The 18,725-nt window shown below is 39.6% G+C and overlaps 3 protein-coding genes across 4 annotated transcripts in view; all 3 read left to right on the top strand.

Annotated features, from left to right (window-relative positions):
• The first annotated feature begins 21 nt into the window (after window positions 1-21).
• On the top strand, window positions 22-4,813 carry LOC117790987 (glycine dehydrogenase (decarboxylating), mitochondrial). Its single transcript, XM_034630616.1, has 7 exons — window positions 22-288; window positions 347-425; window positions 612-1,138; window positions 2,377-3,110; window positions 3,171-3,573; window positions 3,669-4,595; window positions 4,662-4,813. The coding sequence occupies exons 1-7, from the start codon at window positions 112-114 to the stop codon at window positions 4,770-4,772; spliced, it is 2,958 nt and encodes a 985-aa protein (XP_034486507.1). The 5' UTR covers window positions 22-111; the 3' UTR covers window positions 4,773-4,813.
• Window positions 4,814-5,118: 305 nt separating this feature from the next.
• LOC117790989 (ruvB-like helicase 1) lies at window positions 5,119-6,841 on the top strand. Its single transcript, XM_034630618.1, has 3 exons — window positions 5,119-6,083; window positions 6,164-6,362; window positions 6,424-6,841. The coding sequence occupies exons 1-3, from the start codon at window positions 5,267-5,269 to the stop codon at window positions 6,776-6,778; spliced, it is 1,371 nt and encodes a 456-aa protein (XP_034486509.1). The 5' UTR covers window positions 5,119-5,266; the 3' UTR covers window positions 6,779-6,841.
• A 727-nt stretch (window positions 6,842-7,568) lies between these two features.
• The window catches only part of LOC117790986 (serine/threonine-protein kinase par-1), a 51,285-nt gene continuing 40,128 nt past the window's right edge, over window positions 7,569-18,725 (top strand). For both annotated transcript variants that reach the window (XM_034630613.1, XM_034630614.1), the window contains exon 1: window positions 7,569-8,124. The gene's annotated coding sequence lies outside the window, so the exon portion shown is untranslated. The remainder of the gene's footprint in view (window positions 8,125-18,725) is intronic.

Genomic DNA, 18,725 nt, shown 5'->3' with positions numbered 1-18,725 from the left:
CGAGCAGTTGTTGGTTGGAACCCGTGTGGATCGGACGTGCCCGGAGAGAGCTATTCAGACCTGAACCCCTTGATTATACTATAGATTGGTTTCCCACATTCATCCTGTAAAATGCAACGTCTACTGACCAAACGCAGCTGCAGCTTAGTGCTCAGGATGCATAATAGATGTCTGGCCACGCCACCTGTGGAGAATGTGCTCTTCCCTACTAAATCAGATTTTCCCAGTCGTCACATTGGACCACGTAAAACGGATGTGGTTGCTATGCTGGATACGCTGGGCTTCAAGGTAAGTCAAAGCAAATACGCAAAGTAGTTCGCAGAGTCTTAAATCGTATCTCATACAGTCCTTGGCGGAGCTCACCGAGAAAGCCGTGCCCCAGAGCATACAGCTAAAGCGGGATTTAAATCTGGATAAGCCGTTGAGTAAGTTGTGGCAATCAAACGTGTTCAAAAATAGTCAACGACAGACCTGGACCCCCTGTCGTGTTTTGTTTCAAGTGACAAGTGATAAGGCGATAAGCCTGGTTCAATAGGTCCGCCAGCTCTCGCTCTTATCAGCTCAGCTTGCTCTGCTCTCTGTCATTAATTTTCCACTCGTTCGCATTATAGATGAGCATGAGCTGATACGTCGCATACGTGATATATCGCTCAAGAATCAGCTGTGGCGCTCCTACATTGGCATGGGCTACCACAATTGCCATGTGCCCCATACGATCGTCCGGAACATCTTTGAAAATCCCGGATGGACGACACAGTACACGCCTTATCAGCCGGAGATTGCCCAAGGTCGTCTCGAATCGTTGCTCAACTATCAGACACTTGTCTCCGAATTAACTGGCTTGGATGTGGCCAATGCCTCGCTCCTGGACGAGGGCACAGCCGCAGCGGAGGCCATGTGCCTGGCCACGCGTCACAACAAACGCAAGAAGCTCTACTTGTCCAACAAGGTGCATCCTCAGACCCTTTCTGTGGTACAGACACGTGCTGACGCCTTGGAGCTGGAAATTGTCGTGGGTCCCATCGAGCAGGCTGATCTGCCGAGTCGTGAACTGGCCGGCATCCTATTGCAGTATCCAGATACATACGGTGATGTCAAGGATTTCGAGGACATTGCTGCACTTGCACGCAAAAATGGAGTAAGTTATTGACCATTCATTAGAAATTGAATTATTATTATTATTATTATAAGGCAGAAAAAGACGTCTTCGACTTTTTAATTTATATATCTCTTATTTACATCAATCTAGGGACTGTTATCATTATAAGTTTTAATATAAAACTCAAGAAATAATCATTATTCTATGAGTTTTATTATTTTACTTATGATTACTTATGAGCAAAAAATAAAAGTCAGGAATAATCATTATTTTTTGAACAAAGAAATAAAACTCATAGAATAATGATTATTTCTTGAATTTTATATTTTTGAATTAACCATACCTTTCCCTTAACACTTTTTCAAAAACTTCAAACTGTCATAACTTTGCCAAAACTTTACCGATTTTCATGCGGAATATCATTTTGATCATTATTTGGCCTGTATATAGATTCTGCATCAAAATATTTATTATTTAAAAAATTCCATTTTTTGGCCATCACTGTCATATTTTTTCATACCTTTCCCTTAACACTTTATCAAAAACTTCAAACTGTCATAACTTTGCCAAAACTTAACCGATTTTCAAGCGGAATATCATTTTGATCATTATTTGGCCTGTATATTGATTCTGCATCAAAATATTATTTTTTTTGAAAATTCCATTTTTTTGACATCACAGTCATATCATATCATCACAGTCATATTTTTCCATACCATTCCCTTAACACTTTATCAAAAACTTCAAACTGTCATAACTCTGCCAAAACTTAACCGATTTTCATGCGGAATATCATTTCGTTCATTATTTGGCCTGTATATTGATTCTGCATCAAAATATTAATTATTTAAAAAATTCCATTTTTTGGCCATCACTGTCATATTTTTCCATACTTTCCCTTAACACTTTATCAAAAACTTCAAACTGTCATAACTTTGATTCTGCATCAAAATATTAATTATTTAAAAAATTCCATTTTTTGGTCATCACTGTCATATTTTTATTCAAACTGTCATAACTTTGCCAAAACTTAACCGACTTAAAAGAAAATAAAATAATCATTATTTACTGTCCCTGCTTCAATTCAATATTAACTTTCAGTAAAAAGAGGTAATCTTTCGTCTCTCACATGAAGGGAATATGCAATTTTTTTAAAATATAGAACAGGCTATGTTTCTGCATCATTAACAGATTTTAAGTAAATTCTTCACCGGTTTTAATCAACAAAATTCAATTGAGATCAGAAGAGATAATAACCTATTTTTTTTTCCATTTAGACACTTGTGGTGGTAGCTACCGATCTATTGTCCCTAACTCTACTACGTCCGCCGGCCGAGTTCGGCGCAGACATTGCCATTGGCACCTCCCAGCGTCTGGGCGTGCCCCTAGGATATGGAGGACCTCATGCTGGTTTCTTTGCCTGCAAGCAGAACTTGGTGCGTCTGATGCCGGGTCGCATGATTGGCGTCACTCGTGATATGGACGGCAATGATGCCTATCGCTTGGCGCTCCAGACTCGGGAGCAGCATATTCGTCGGGACAAGGCCACCAGCAATATTTGCACCGCCCAGGCGTTGTTGGCCAACATGTCGGCCATGTATGCTATTTATCATGGCCCGGAAGGTCTTAAGGCCATTGCCAATCGCATTCACCATTTTGCGTTGACCCTGCAAACGGGTCTCCAAGGATCAGGACACGAGGTGCTTAACAAGAACTTCTTTGATACACTGCACGTGAAGCTCTCTCCAAATCTTTCGCTTGAGGAGCTGAAGGAGCGAACCGAACTCAAACGTATCAATCTACGCTACTTGCCCGATGACACAGTGGGCGTGGCTCTGGATGAGACGGTCAGCGTGGCAGATGTCAACGATTTGTTGTGGTCCTTCAAGACAGAGACTAATGTGGAGGATCTGCTGGCATCTAAGAACGTGCTCAAGAATTCCATTGAGAATTCCAAGTTCCTGCGCACCTCACCATACCTGCAGCATCCCATTTTCAATAGCTATCACAGGTAATCCTAACCAGACTCCTTTCTTTTGTCTTCTGTCTCTAAGAACACTTCTATTTACAGCGAATCCCGAATGGTTCGCTATATGAAGAAGCTAGAAAACAAGGATATTTCACTGGTGCACTCGATGATTCCACTCGGCTCCTGCACCATGAAACTCAATTCAACCACTGAAATGATGCCTTGCTCATTCCGTCACTTCACCGACATTCATCCCTTTGCGCCCGTGGAGCAGGCACAAGGATTCCATCAAATGTTCAACGAACTGGAGCGAGATCTGTGCGAGATAACCGGATATGACAAAATATCATTCCAGCCCAATTCTGGGGCTCAAGGCGAGTATGCTGGACTGCGAGCCATTAGGAGCTATCACGAGCATCGCAACGAGGGACATCGCAATATTTGTCTGATCCCCATCTCAGCACATGGCACTAATCCAGCTTCCGCACAAATGGCCGGCATGAAGGTACATTCCTTAACTTTAATATCCTGCGGAATATAAATCATATCTTCTTTTGACCTCTAATTTCATTCTGCATTAAAATTGTGTTCCGTTCACAGGTTGAGCCCATACGCATTCTAGCCGATGGATCGATTGATATGGCCCATCTACGCGATAAGGCGGAGGAGCACTCCCGTGAGCTGTCCTGCCTGATGATCACATATCCATCGACCATGGGCGTATTCGAGGAAACGGTTGCGGAAATCTGCACCCTGGTGCACAAGCATGGTGGCCAGGTGTATCTCGACGGCGCCAATATGAATGCTCAAGTGGGTCTGTGTCGTCCCGGCGACTATGGCAGCGATGTGTCCCATCTGAATCTGCACAAGACTTTCTGCATTCCACATGGCGGCGGTGGCCCAGGAATGGGACCTATCGGTGTGAAGGCTCATCTGGCACCGTACTTACCGGGTCATCCAGTCATCAGTCCGCTCAGCAGTGAAGAGCATAGCTTTGGAGTCGTCTCTGCGGCTCCCTTTGGCAGCTCGGCAATTCTGCCAATTTCCTGGTCCTACATTAAACTCATGGGCAGCCGGGGATTGAAGCGAGCAACTCAGGTGGCCATTCTGAACGCCAACTACATGTCCAAGCGTCTGGAGCAGCACTACAAAACCCTCTACAAGGCACAGAACTCACAGCTGGTGGCGCATGAGTTCATCCTGGACATACGCGACCTAAAAAAGACGGCGAACATTGAGGCCGTCGATGTGGCAAAGCGTCTAATGGATTATGGTTTCCATGCCCCAACTATGTCCTGGCCTGTGGCTGGCACTCTGATGATTGAACCAACTGAATCCGAGGACAAGGAGGAGTTGGATCGATTCTGCGATGCGATGATATCAATTCGAGAAGAGATTGCCGACATTGAGGAAGGACGCATGGATAAAAGCGTGAATCCCCTCAAAATGTCACCACATACCCAGGCTCAGGTTATCTCCGACAAGTGGAATCGTCCCTATACACGGGAGCAGGCTGCCTTCCCAGCTGTAAGTATCGCACACAATTACACTTTCAAAATTACAATTCTTATTTTCTTTTCTATTTTTTTGCAGTTGTTTGTCAAGCCCGATGCTAAAATTTGGCCCACTGTTGGCAGAATCGACGATGCCTACGGCGATAAACATTTAGTGTGCACCTGTCCACCCATTTTGCCCGATTTGTAAAATTATATTGAATCAACATTAAATAAAACATTGTTAAAATAGCTTTTTGTTTAAAATACTTCCAAGCGCGCGCACTTTATTTCTTCTTCTTAACCAAGATCGCATTCACACTGAACAGAGTTGCTAGAGTTGCAAAACAATTAAATAAATATCGATGTGGTGTGGTGGCACTAGTGCCAACTTTTTGGGGGAAAAAATAGTTGTTCCTGGCTGGAAAGCATCCGAAAAATAGCTGAAATTGCGATGCGGTACTATTAAAAAAAAATAAATTTTTGAGGTTCAACTGTTTTTTGCAATTTGATTAAAATTGTACATGCTGCCAAATCTGAAAATTTTGACAGGGTGGCAACCTTTCGACCGGGTGCCAAGGCAAAAACAGTGTGCGGCGGCAAACAAACTTCATTTACAACAAACTTGTTTGATCAATATTTAAATAGATTCTGCTTAGTCTAGCGTGCGATAATAGTTAAAGGTTTTCAAATTCATTTGAAATCATGAAAATCGAAGAAGTTAAGAGCACCGTGCGCACTCAGCGCATCGCAGCCCACAGCCACGTGAAGGGACTCGGCTTGGACGAAACCGGCGCCGCCATCCAAAATGCTGCCGGACTTGTGGGACAGAAAGCAGCACGTGAGGCTGCTGGCATTGTGGTGGATCTGATCAAGTCGAAGAAGATGGCTGGCCGTGCTCTCCTATTGGCTGGTCCACCGGGCACCGGCAAAACGGCCATTGCCTTGGCCATTGCTCAGGAGTTGGGCAACAAGGTGCCATTCTGTCCCATGGTTGGCTCCGAAGTGTTTAGCAACGAGATCAAAAAAACCGAGGTACTTATGGAGAATTTCCGACGTTCCATTGGACTGCGCATACGGGAGACAAAAGAGGTTTACGAGGGCGAAGTGACGGAGCTGACACCAGTGGAGACAGAGAATCCCATGGGTGGTTATGGCAAGACCATCAGCAATGTTGTCATTGGCCTCAAGACCGCCAAGGGAACCAAGCAACTGAAGTTGGATCCCAGCATTTTCGATGCTCTGCAAAAGGAGAAGGTCGAGGTGGGCGATGTCATCTACATTGAGGCAAACAGTGGTGCCGTCAAGCGTCAGGGACGCAGCGACACCTTTGCCACCGAATTCGATCTGGAGACGGAGGAGTATGTGCCGCTGCCCAAGGGTGATGTGCACAAGAAGAAGGAAGTTATACAGGATGTCACCCTGCACGACCTGGATGTGGCCAATGCCCGTCCGCAGGGTGGCCAAGATGTGCTCTCCATGATGGGCCAGTTGATGAAGCCCAAGAAAACTGAAATAACAGGTGAGTGGGCCAAGCTACTACAACCAACTACTATATCATAAATCTGTTTATCCTGCTAATCTTGTCTCCGCTTTCCTCAGACAAACTGCGCATGGAGATCAACAAGGTAGTCAACAAATATATTGATCAGGGCATTGCGGAGCTGGTGCCCGGCGTGCTCTTCATCGATGAGATCCACATGCTCGATCTGGAGACCTTTACATATCTGCACAAATCGCTGGAGTCACCGATTGCTCCAATTGTCATATTTGCCACCAATCGTGGACGCTGTGTTATCCGGTATGTGGTTTTCCTCTTTATTTTTTCCTTTTTACTAATTTGTTTATTGTATTTTGAACAGTGGCACTACGGACATTGTTTCACCTCATGGCATTCCTTTGGATCTGTTGGATCGCTTGCTCATCATTCGCACACTTCTCTATTCCACATCGGACATGGAGCAGATCATTAAATTGCGCGCCCAAACCGAGGGACTGCAGCTGGAGGAGACGGCCTTCTCACGTCTCAGCGAGATTGGCACAACTTCCACTCTCCGCTATGCGGTTCAACTCTTGACCCCAGCTCACCAGATGTCCAAGGTGAATGGACGCAACCAGATCAGCAAGGATGACATTGAGGATGTGCACTCGCTGTTCCTGGATGCTAAGCGCTCATCGAAGCATTTGTCGGAGAAGAACAATAAGTTTATGATGTAAATTACAATTCCCATTACAATTATGCACCTTACTTGAATAAATCTGCAAGAAATATACATTTCATTTCAAGCCAAAATAATGTAGATATTAAGAATAATTACGCCAGCGTAGCTAAAATTGTATTTAATATCGTCCCTTTTTTTTAATTTATATTTATTTTTGTGCACACTGTCGGAAGCTGGCTGTTATAGCACAAAACAAAAGTTAAATAATAAACTGGCTCCATTCCCTACATTCATCAAAAAATATTTTAAGTGAATATTTTAGTGAAAAATTGAAAAATCTTCGAGGTTCAGAAATCCTCAAAAAACAAGGTAGAAACTATTTAAGTTACCAATTTTGACATTTGACCCAAAATAGTACAGGCTGCCAGATAGGCAAATTTTGCATTGTGGCAACCTTTAGGCCAAAACAGTGTTTCCACATCACTGCCAAAAAATGCAAATTTACATATGCAAAAAACTCAGTAAAAAATTTGATAAAAATTAAAATTTAGAAATCAGTCAAAATTAAGTTTAACATTTTAAAAAAAGGTTTGAAGTTCGTCAGCCGTCGGGAAAAGAAGTTATCTAATTTAATTCTAAAAAAAAACTAGTTCACAAAAGAAAAGATTGCGCCAAGCAATACTTTATAGAAGTCAAAAAAATGTCACTGTGTCACTGCTTTCTTTAAATGACTCGTTACTTTAGCTCGTGAGTATTTCATTGTGCCATCTTGCATCACGAGCACATCTCTTTTATGTTATCAAAGCTCTCTTATAAGAAATACTTAACAGATATTCGCTCAGTAACATTTTATATCTCGGTGCGTGCTGTGTGTTGTGTTGCGCTTCGCTTGCCGCTTGCTTGGTGGTGTATGCTTTCTGATGTTGGTGTGTTTTCAATCATTTCCACAAAGCTGATGTTTGTGTCAATATAGCACAATACATTCACGCCGCACACGCTTTAATCATAATAAGTGTCAAATTGTTTCAAATAAGCAAAAGTAAATGAGTTGACGACATCTCACTCTCTCTCTCAAATACGCCGCCTTCAAAAGTTGTTTACCCCCCATTACATACAAACATATGTACAAATTTACATGCGTAGGAATATGCAGTTGTAAACACATGCATTATATTTTGTAATAACAACTGCCTATGATTATTTGTGTTAAAATCAAACGGTGCATTGTGTTTTGGTGTCAATCAAAGCCTTCTTCATGGCTGCATATTAAGAAAATGGAAACATTTGGCGGACTTTGGGTCAACGAGCAGCAGCAACAACAACAACGAATACACCGCGTGTGTGAGCGCACAACAACAACAACAGGAGAGCATTAGCGGCAGCAACAACAAATAACAGACGGTAAGTAAATTCGTAGGTGTGAGTGTCAATGAATGCCTGTGGGTGTATTTTCTATGCAAGTGCACATGTATGTGTATGTGTGGTATTTACTCATACATATGTACACACAGTGCCTCTCAGCTTGTTTGACCCACTACTCTTACGCTTAACAAATTTTAAATGGAAATCAGATAAAAAGCATATTTTTAATTTTATTATTTTACAATAAAAAGAAAACAAAGTTTAACAATGCTATTGGCTCAAATAAACTGAGAGCCACTGTGCATACAAACAGACATATGTATGTTTGTGAGAGGCCCTCTCACCTCCCAAGTAGTAAATTAGCAGTTCTATTGCGAATATTTATCTTTATGTATGTATGTATGTACGTCTGTATGTGTCTGTGTCATGTATGTATTTATGTATTTAAGTGCGTGGGCGCTCATTACACTCTTTTTTTTGTTTGTTTTGGCATTAACTGTTATTATTATTTAAGTAGCACGCTAGCAAATTACATAATTTCTATTTTCTGTTTTTTGTTTGTCGCTGCCAGCGAAAACAAAAGTGACGCTGCTACTGGTTTTTTACTATACTACTTTTCTAGTTGTTTGTTGTTGCCTCGTCTTCATTCTTATTAGAATTGAATGCTAGTTTCGCCACCTGCTTTGTTTGACTCTTCTCTTCTTTTGTTTTGCTTTTGGTTTCTTGTTTTGTGACGCACTGCTTAATTTATTTATGAATGAGATTATGTATTAAAATGAATGATTTGATTTGTGCCTAACAGTTAATCAGTTTCAAAGTTTCGCTCTCTGATTAATCTCACATACATATGTACTATCATATGTGTGTATTATACACATACACACATGCACGCAGGCGCAACTGTCTTTGTTTTTGTGCTTTTCGCCGTAAATCAAATCTGCTGCTGTGAAATATGTTGCTATTAATATTTAACTCGCTCACAGCTGCGCTTTCGACTTAAAACACAATATGTACATACATACATAGAGATATATGCATGTATTAGTGTATATGCATAATTTTAAGGCGAACATTTTGGCTGAAGCACTCAAACAACACATTTTTATGTGCCGCCGGCAACGAAGATGCCGAAGTCGACGTCGACAACGTCGCCCACTCGCCATTGCGGCTCTCCCACTTTTACTCTCTCTCTCTCTCTCTCTCGCTCGCTCTCTTACTGTCTCTTGCTTCGCTTGTTGGCCAATTTCAGGCCCGCATTTTTTTTCTTAGATTTTGACCAAAGCAAAACGTACATACATACATTAGGTATATGTATATGTGTACAAATATTCACTTGTACATATTCACGCATGTGTAAACGGCTTGTTCGTTGACGTTGTTGAACAACTGCTACAACAACAAAGACTTGGCCGCTTTTCGCCGTATTTATTGCTCGGTTGTACATATTTTCGCCCGAATTTATGCTGCTTAAATTTACTTGCAATTTGTTGTTGATGTATAGTCAACTGCGCGTGCTCTTCTTCTTTGTTGAGTGAGGGTATTCCTGAAACAGATTCAGATTAAATGTTGGTTTCAGCTTTACACAGCTGCTCTTTCTTTTGTCATTTTGTGTTTTTGCGCCTTTTTCAAATTCACGAAATCATAATGTAAGCTGTGTCCCTAAAGGAACTATTTAATATTTGCTTAGGAATACCCCTAGTGTTACTGTCATAGACAGACATGAATATTTATTGTTCGTTGTTGCGTCAGTTTTTCGTTATCTTTTCTTTTTCCGCATTAGCTGTAATTCGTTGTTTTTTTAACAGTTGCTAAGTATGTATGCTTTATATGTAGTATCTAATTGTGCGCCCTTCAAAAGCTTGCTTTGCTGTGGCCACAGCTAACGGTAAGCTCAACAATTCTACGCCTGTTTTTGTCGGCACATATGTACATATGTATTTGTATGTACATATATAAAAAATGTGTGTATGCAATTTCTAAAAAACATTTGTTGTCGCAGCAGCGCAAACAAAAGCAACAGCTGCTGCGGCAACGACTGTGACTGCGACTAGTCTATTGTGAATGGGCAACTAGCAGCAGCAGTAGCTAAAGCAGCAGCCTTGTAAGCGCCACCCACACAATAGTAAGCGTCCACACAAAAATTTGTAAAGCATCAGCCTCGAGATACGCCAGCACCAACAACAACACAAGTGCCATGATTTTATGCATTTACAAAACATATTAAAGTATGTGTGAGAGCGGCTCTCATTCACACACACACACACACAATGACGCCTACGCTGGCGTTTTTCAAGTCGCGCTTTAAATGCGTCATACGCTCAGCTGAGCGCAGCATGCTTCGTCGACACGTCTCTCATTCTCAATTTGCGGTTTATGACGTTTTTCGCCACTTCGCCGCTCGTTTTGTGCACGTGTGCGTTCATCTCTCTTTATCTGAGCTTTTCCTTTCATGATTGCCTTATTTAGAGCGCACGTTAAATTCTACTTTGAGTCATTCGCTGCCCACTCCAAGTTGCTTACTGTGACTAACTGTAAATAAGGAACATTGTTAAACGAATTTTCGCTCGAAATTCAAATTCGTATTAATTGCATACAGTTCGGGACGCACATACAGGCCTATGTATATATGTATGTATGTATGTACATGATGTGACAATGATTTCGACCGCATAAACTTTGCCATTTGCTCAGTGGGGCGGTTGACGGTTTTTTTCTTTTTCTTTTTTTTGTTTGTAACCTTGTGCCAATAAAATTGCAATGCAGCCAGAGATGCAACGAAAACATCAAATGTATATGTATGTAAATATGTATGTACATATGGTAAAGGTAAAGATTCAACACTACACTACACAGACGGAAAAAATCAAGTGTTTCGTACTCAATTTGAACTTGATTTCAAGTACGATATTTTAAATTCGAAACAGATGTAAGTTAATAAAATTAAAATTAAAATAATTGAAACTTTCGTAGTCACTTCTAGTAATTTTAGAGTTTTACTTGACTCAAGATTTTTTTTTTGGTTTTATATCCAGATTTTATAAAAACTTTAGGAAAGAATTTTGGCAGTCAGTAATTCGTAATTATATCAAGTAGAATTTTTAAGTATTGAAAATACTTAATTCGTGTTCATTTGAGCATACGTATTTTGTTTCTCTCTGTGTACTTTCTATTTGCGGCTTTATTATTATATTGCTTGTCTATTGCACTTGGTACAATAACTGTCAAGTGAAAAGCAGAATGCTCACTAAATAGGCCAATAGCTATAGTCTTGACTGTTGCTTAACTTTTGGCTAGACCAAATTGTTACGCATGAGTTACGGCTCGATCTGAGCGCTAGATGGCGCCAGTTTGGCATGCTGCAAATATCATTCATCGCACTTTGCCTTTTGTACGTATGCATGTATGTGTGTCTGTGTTTGTGTCTAGGCTTTGTGTGGGCGGCTTTTGACTGACTCGACGGCTGATGAGTGGGCCGTTAACAACGCCCTGTGCTGACTCAATACTCACACACACTTACAGGCACACACATATTGAATTGAACGACAAACGGCACTTGAGAGCTTTATGTGTGTATGTATGTGAGAGTACTTAAGTATGTGCAATGTACATACAAACGTGCCGATAAGGTGCAAAGAAAAAGTGCTAAATATTTGCACACACAACGATATCATTAAGCAACGGGGTGATATATATACATATGTCTTACTATCTCTGTCTTTCACTTGCTCGTATTGCGCCGCGCGGCTTACTCAATTTTCTTGCATATGTAAACACATGCATACCTATATACATACTTATTGCCGCACCTTTAGCAGGGGCTGCAAAGGTAATGAGAAGAGCGCCAGAAGAGCGGCGAATTGTATGATTCATGTGCTTGGCATTTTGCTGTCAGCGTCAACGTCGGCGTCGCTGACCGCACTGTGGGGTGGTCATGTCTTTGTGGTCTGTGTTCTTTGGTCCCAGGTTTTTTTTTTTTTTTGTTTGCCGGCTGCTTTGCTTGTTAATTTTAATTGATTTTAATTTGATTTGCTTTACGAGTAAGTGAATTTTTGTTAGCTCGTCATCATAGACGTCTATCTGCTGCCGGCTCTCTGCATTCTGCTCTCAGCTGCCTTCTGCCCGCTGCCACTCAAAACTCAAATAAGAAATGTGAAAAGAAAACTTTGAGTTGGTTTCGCTTCGTCTAACAGCTGCTGGCCACTGTTGGCTGCTGACCCACTTCCACAAACGCCTGCAAATAGACAATGTTGCTTGGCAAATACACATTCTATTTTCTATTTTTTTTTCTTAGTTTAACAATGCAACATGAAAACACTTTTGCATGCATTTCCAACGCCAATGCACAGAACTCTTAACTCACTCAGCGTATTGCACTCCACTCCACTCCACCCCACCAACACACACACAGTGTGTGTGTGCTCGCACACTCAAGAGCTTTGCCAACTCTCCAGAGATCTCCCACCTGGCGTTTGCACTTTGTTAGTCTCTTGTAGTGGCCGTGGGGATGGGGAGGAGGGGAGGAGTCTGAGTAGCTGCTCCAGCTTCGCTGAGCTGAGCTGCTCTTAATGAAATCCACAAGTTAAATAAAACGAAGCCACATTTTTGATGTGTTTGCCGTTGCCGTTGCCATCAGTCACTCAAGCTAAAGGATGCCAGAGATGTGGCGAATGCTGGAGCACGTGGAGAGTTCAAGAGAAAAGACTTCGACATGCTTTTGTTGCGGTTGTTGTTGTAGGTGCTGCTGCAGTTGCCACGGTTATTGTTGCTGTTGGTTGAGCCATAAAGTTCAAGAAGGTTACCAGCATCATCTTAGTGCATTTTTCTCTTTCTCATTTTTTGATCCTGGGCGTTTCAATGCATATTTTGTGCGCATTATAAACAAAACGGGAAATTGCTTTTGTTTCATTTAGAAATTGCTCAGAATGTTTACTTAAAAACATTTATTTCGAGTATTTGAATTGCAACAGAGGATTATCGATAGGTTAAAAAGAGACAGAAGAGTTCTAACAATCAATTTTATCTCCTTCTAACCCTTCATAAGGGATATAACGAATATACATGTACTTGTATTTTTCCAAGTCTGCATCCAGATTGCCAGGACGTCGGCCTATTACATCTACTCGTATGTATATGATGGTACACTTTTCTCAGTACAAAAATTTATTTAATTTAATAATTATATTAGGGTAGTATACTTATTAACTCTATGTTAATTTTGAGTATGCATGAAATTGTAGCACTTGGATGTCAGTTTATTTAAAGTAAATTAAATATGTGATGAAAATTGAAACAATTACTTTAAAATGTACTATTCAATTAACTATACAGTTATTTAGTCTGTTGATAAACTTTTATTCGGTCGCCTTTTCTCTGCTCGATAGCGTTCTACATTCTCCGATTAAAAGCAAACAAGAACATCGTAAAAGCTTGCGAGAAAAATTTTAAAACTCTGACATGATGATGGCATTCGAATGGCGGTAAATGAAAGTCAGGTAACAACAGCAACAAACGAGAACAACAACAAATGCATACAAAGCAGCTAACGAAAAGCGCAATATCAAAAAAAAATATATATATATATTACTTGTATATATTCATATGTGGCGCCATCTACCCCAATCTCTCGCAGCATGCAATCATTTTAAATCTGGGGAAAAATGCAGTCACTTTGCCATACTCGCTCATCATAAAAAAAGTTGCGTACTCATATATGTACGTGCCATATAAATAAAACATACATACGAGTATGAATAGGAATACATACATATATACGTTGGACCATAAAAATATTCAAAAACATATATACATACATTGTGGTTCAGGGCTGGGTGTTTTTTGTGGTACGTTCTACTCCGAAATTTCCAACAAGTTCGACTAAGGTGACCGAATTATAGGCATTTCAGGATTGTATATTTCACTCAGGCTAGCAACTAGTTAACCACTTATGTTTTGAATATTTATTTTTATTTAGATTCCGCAAACATTTACAAGAAAAAGAACCTTATAATTTATCAAATACTATGGATTACAATATCTTGATTACCTACAAATTTTGATTTATATTTTGTCATTTAAATAATTTTTTTTAAATATTCCTTTTAATATATTTCTGTCAATATATATTTTTAAGGTTTTGTACTTTTGTGTTAACACATAAATTGTTTTAATCGTTTCATTCCTTTGGGATAACAGACGAGTTTATTGTTTCTCACTATCCGATAAAATCTTTCAAACCTTTAAATTTTAGGAAAGTTTTCCAAAATCGGCAATACATTTTTTTATTCAGCATAAATCTTTAATGAAACTAAAGCTTTGAAGCTAACTGGATAAAAAAAAAAAACATTTGTTGCCATTTTCTCTTCTTGAGGTTGCAATATTGTAGGTTGTATGATATTCCTTCAAAATTCTTACTAAAGTATTATCTAATCACAGCTGATCGTATAGATTCTATACTATAGAATATTCCCATAAGAGTTCCTTTAAGCCTTATAAGCAATATACCCAACAACTTATTAGACAAACAGGGTTTTTAGGGTCTATTTACATAATATATTTACATATAAATATGTATGTAAGAACTTATAATAATGCTCGAGAATACGTCAGATGACTGATGCTCTCAGCACTTCAGTGTGGTAAGTGTGCAAATATGAAAAGGCTTGCAACGTCACACACACACACTCACACATTCGCACTGAGGGACTTTTTGAAGGAGATGGGGCAATGGGGCACTTCTGCTTAAAATCCTAAAATGCTTAGCGTGGCAAAATCAATTTGATGCCATTTGTTAAAACGCTTTATATATGTGTGGGTGTCTATGTGTGGGTGTAAGTGTGTATATCTGTAAGCATGTATAAGTGTGCATAAAATACGATGGCACATTTTGGGAAAAGTTTACTAAAGTGCTTTAGGAGCAGCGATGCTTGCAGCGGCAGGGCGTCAACATTGCCACATGCAGCATTTATGTATTTTTTCTGCCACTTTTTCGTCATCATCTGATGTGTGTTTGTGTTTGTGTGTGTTTGTGTATGTGCTTGTATTTGTGTTTGGCGCTGAGAATATCGGTCAAGGCTGCCACAGTTGCAAGCACACATTTAAACGACGTTTTAGAAGCTGGCACTGCAACCGTTCGTTGCGCTGATTCCAAGACAACCATGCCACTAAATCAACACTGTTGACGATGCCGACAAATACGCTACCCTTCCCTCTTCCACTCCCTCTGCCCTCGCCTCTTCAATTATCCTTGCAACAGTATCAACTGCCATCATTAATGACATTTACACATTGCTTGCAACTCTCCGCCTATCACTCCACCCCTCTTCTCTTCACACAGTCTACCTCGACTCTTGACTCTTTGCATGACAATGCGCGAATGCTCGACTGTTTCCCGGATTAAGGTCAAGGATATTTTTGGCATGCTCTGAGATACTCGCATACATATTTCACTGGAAGAAGTACACTTCCTGGGGGCATGCCACATAGCACATGCCACTGCCTGCCTCGTTGCGAAGTTCGCGTGCTTGTTTTATTTGTTTCTTTTTTGTTATTGTTGACTGAGGGCGTCAATATTGCATTTATATGGTCACTGCCATCGCTTTGAGCCGGAAGTTTGCATGCAACAGTAAGGGAACAAATCGTGACGTTTCTCATATGTATGTTTAACGAAATAGGTTAGCTATTAAATTCTTTCCATTCGCTTAAGTCGACTGTAAGTTATATTTCAATTTATTACACTTTCCTTCAAAATTTAAATTAAATTTTCTTTAAGCATGCTAAAGAAAATTAACTAATTGATATTTTTCATTGTTAAGTATATAAAGCAAAGAAAACTCAGAAAGAAATCTCTTTGTTAATTATATAAACTCTATATTATGAAGCAAAGAAAACTCAAAAAGAAATCTACGAAAATTTCAAAATAAGTTTACCATATCCAGACTCGACTGTCTATTGTTTACAAAAAGGCGTATGGTAGTATACAATTTATTAATTTCTCAGTCGATTTCAATTGATTGCCTATCTTCGATGTTTTGCTGTAGTACTTTTAAATCCTATTAATGCTTTTTTATTGTAATATTTTGAGGATTCATTAAGCATATTGAGACTCATTTACGACTGCTCGTCAAAGGGCTTTAGTGTACTTTAAATAATGATCTGCATCGGTTGCAAACAGTGTTCCTAAGCAATAACCACAACTACATAAACCGAGCAACAGCAGAAGGAGAAGCAACTCATCACTTTGATTAATTATATGATCCTTGTCTGTTACAGTTGGTTCCCCTACTCGCTGCCTTTTGTGAAATTAATTAAGTCTAAAGTTACAAAATGAAGCAAGCTATCTAAATTAAGCCCCCTCATTTCAGTAGTTGAATGTTAAGGCGCGGCTTGCGTTGAGTGAAAAAGCAAATTACGCATACGCCATGTTTGGCAAAGGCAGGAAAAAGGACTTTAATGCGTTGCCCTATAAAATAATTAGCTTTAATATAACTGCAGCAAAGTCAGTAAAAGCCAGATAGAAAAGAGATAGAGAGAAACGCAAAAATAAGAAAGAGAACGAAAAATCAAGAGAAAACTTGAGAATTTTGTTTGCATGCGAATGCCATAAAATTCGCTCTGATGCTGCCGACAGGCAAACAAATAGCAATCAGTGCCACCACAAGAACTTTTACACTAACTACACCAACTCCAACAACAAGAACAGCAATCAGCAACAACAACAGCAACAGCAGCAACAAAAACAAAAACAATAATAACTATCATTGCACCATTGAAAATCGTTCAATGCTGTTTCATCCAGCAAAAGAAACCGCAAAATTTTGTGTAATCCCATTTAAGAAAGCTGCTTCTTAGCTCTCTACCATGGCTCGGATGCAGCTTTCAGCCGTAAGGCGTGCTCTCAAATCTGCCATCAACACTTGTTTATAAACCGTCGCTGCCTCCTCTACCCTGTACCCTCCACTCAACCCAGTAGTATACTTATGGCTTGGATGAGAAGAGAAGCAAGCTATCCGAACCTAAAACTTACGCATTTGTCGTTTCAGTTGCAAGGCGACGTCGACGTTTTTTTAATCCATTTGTCGCAGCAAAGCATAGCGTTGCCTTGCAACAGCCACAGCCACAGCCACGCCCACTCACCCGACGACACGCCCTGTCAATAAAACTTTTACTTTAGCTACCCCCTTCTCTCTTTATATGTAGTCATTGTTGTTGTTGTTGTTGTTATTGCTACTTCTACTATTGCATTTCTTTTTTGGCCATGTTGACGCGACGTTGCCATGAATGAGCTTTTTCTTGGCTGTCCCAGCGAAGACGTTGACGGTGACAACGAATGCAGTAGTTGTTGCGCTGTTTTATAACCCTCTAGCTTACCCATTTAATCACCGACTTTGTAACGCTTATCAATTCAGTCTCCTTTTGTTTCCAGGGAAACTTTGAAATACACTTATATCTGTTGTATCATTTAAATATTAAATGAAGAATATTTTTAGCATTTAATATTTAATATTTAAGCTATTAAATAAGTCCTTAGTTTTCCATTCTTTTTTTTAAATATAAAAATCCTTTTTAATATCATTTTTTAAAAAACACCTTTGGCTCAAATGATATTTGCATTCAGTTTTTACTTTAAAATTGTATACTTATAAAAAAAAACCAAAAGTTAGAGTTTTTTATTATACTAATTGTCAAAAATATCAGTAATTTAAAATTTTTTATTCAAATTTTAAGTTTAATAATATTTTTCAATTTTTAAAATAAAATCAATAGTAATTTTTAAAAGATTTGCTATGTTAATAAATTGTATCCATTTTCTTTATTTTTACATTCACCCTATCGCTTATTTGCTTTCCCAGATTCAGATTAACTTATCTCTATCTTTAAATAGTATCTTCATTGGATAACAACTATTTAAGACAGTGAGAAGTAAATGAAATAAGTTATATTGCCTATATGTAGGGCTGAGCAGAGAGTATCTCAAAGTCGAGTACTTCCGGCAAAAGCGTTCCTTCTTGATTTTGCTTTATTTTTATTTAGTTTATTTACTTGAATTGGTTTTTGAAATTTATTTTCGGACTGACCTACATTGATGGTGTCTTCTTCTTAGCCTTAAGATTTGCGCTTGTTGTTGTCGCCTCTTCAGCTGCTGTTGCTGCTGCTGTTGGAGGTAGTAGAACGTCATATGATTTTTTGTTGATTATAACGTCAATTACTCGATGACTTTAGCAGCTGCTACTGCCAGAGAGAGACTCCCTATAGTTGATTTTGCCTTTGTTTAGCGCCATTTGTCTACGCAGAGACAACGGAAAATCATTTGAAATGTTTGACAGATGAATATGAAAGAGTGCATAGCTGAAAAGCTGAACAACTGTCGAACGTCGCAGATTGGGCGACAACATTTTGCAATAATGGCACACACAGTCACAGATACACTCACACACATACAGTTGTATACACAGATACATATAACATAAATACGCCTGTGAAATCCTCGAACAACGCTCTATACTATACGCCCACTATGCTATGCTAGCTAATGTCACTCTCTTCCGCTTAGGCAATGGTTTTTTGGCCTTTTGTTCTCTGTTCTGTTTCTCAGCACTTTCGTCTCCCTCTGCATTGAACTTCCTGTGTTCTGCTGCGCCAAA

The sequence above is a fragment of the Drosophila innubila genome (genome assembly GCF_004354385.1).
Source record: "Drosophila innubila isolate TH190305 chromosome 3R unlocalized genomic scaffold, UK_Dinn_1.0 2_E_3R, whole genome shotgun sequence".
NCBI lineage: Eukaryota > Metazoa > Arthropoda > Insecta > Diptera > Drosophilidae > Drosophila > Drosophila innubila.
The sequence above is the reverse complement of the archived record's forward strand: the minus strand, read 5'-3'. Positions and strand labels throughout refer to the sequence as shown.

Coding starts and splice junctions, on each gene's coding strand:
- LOC117790987 (XM_034630616.1), top strand. CDS start 112: ATGCAACGTCTACTGACCAAACGCAGCTGCAGCTTAGTGCTCAGGATG. Junction 289..346: donor TGGATACGCTGGGCTTCAAG/GTAAGTCAAAGC, acceptor TATCTCATACAG/TCCTTGGCGGAGCTCACCGA. Junction 426..611: donor AAATCTGGATAAGCCGTTGA/GTAAGTTGTGGC, acceptor TTCGCATTATAG/ATGAGCATGAGCTGATACGT.
- LOC117790989 (XM_034630618.1), top strand. CDS start 5,267: ATGAAAATCGAAGAAGTTAAGAGCACCGTGCGCACTCAGCGCATCGCA. Junction 6,084..6,163: donor CAAGAAAACTGAAATAACAG/GTGAGTGGGCCA, acceptor CGCTTTCCTCAG/ACAAACTGCGCATGGAGATC. Junction 6,363..6,423: donor CGTGGACGCTGTGTTATCCG/GTATGTGGTTTT, acceptor TATTTTGAACAG/TGGCACTACGGACATTGTTT.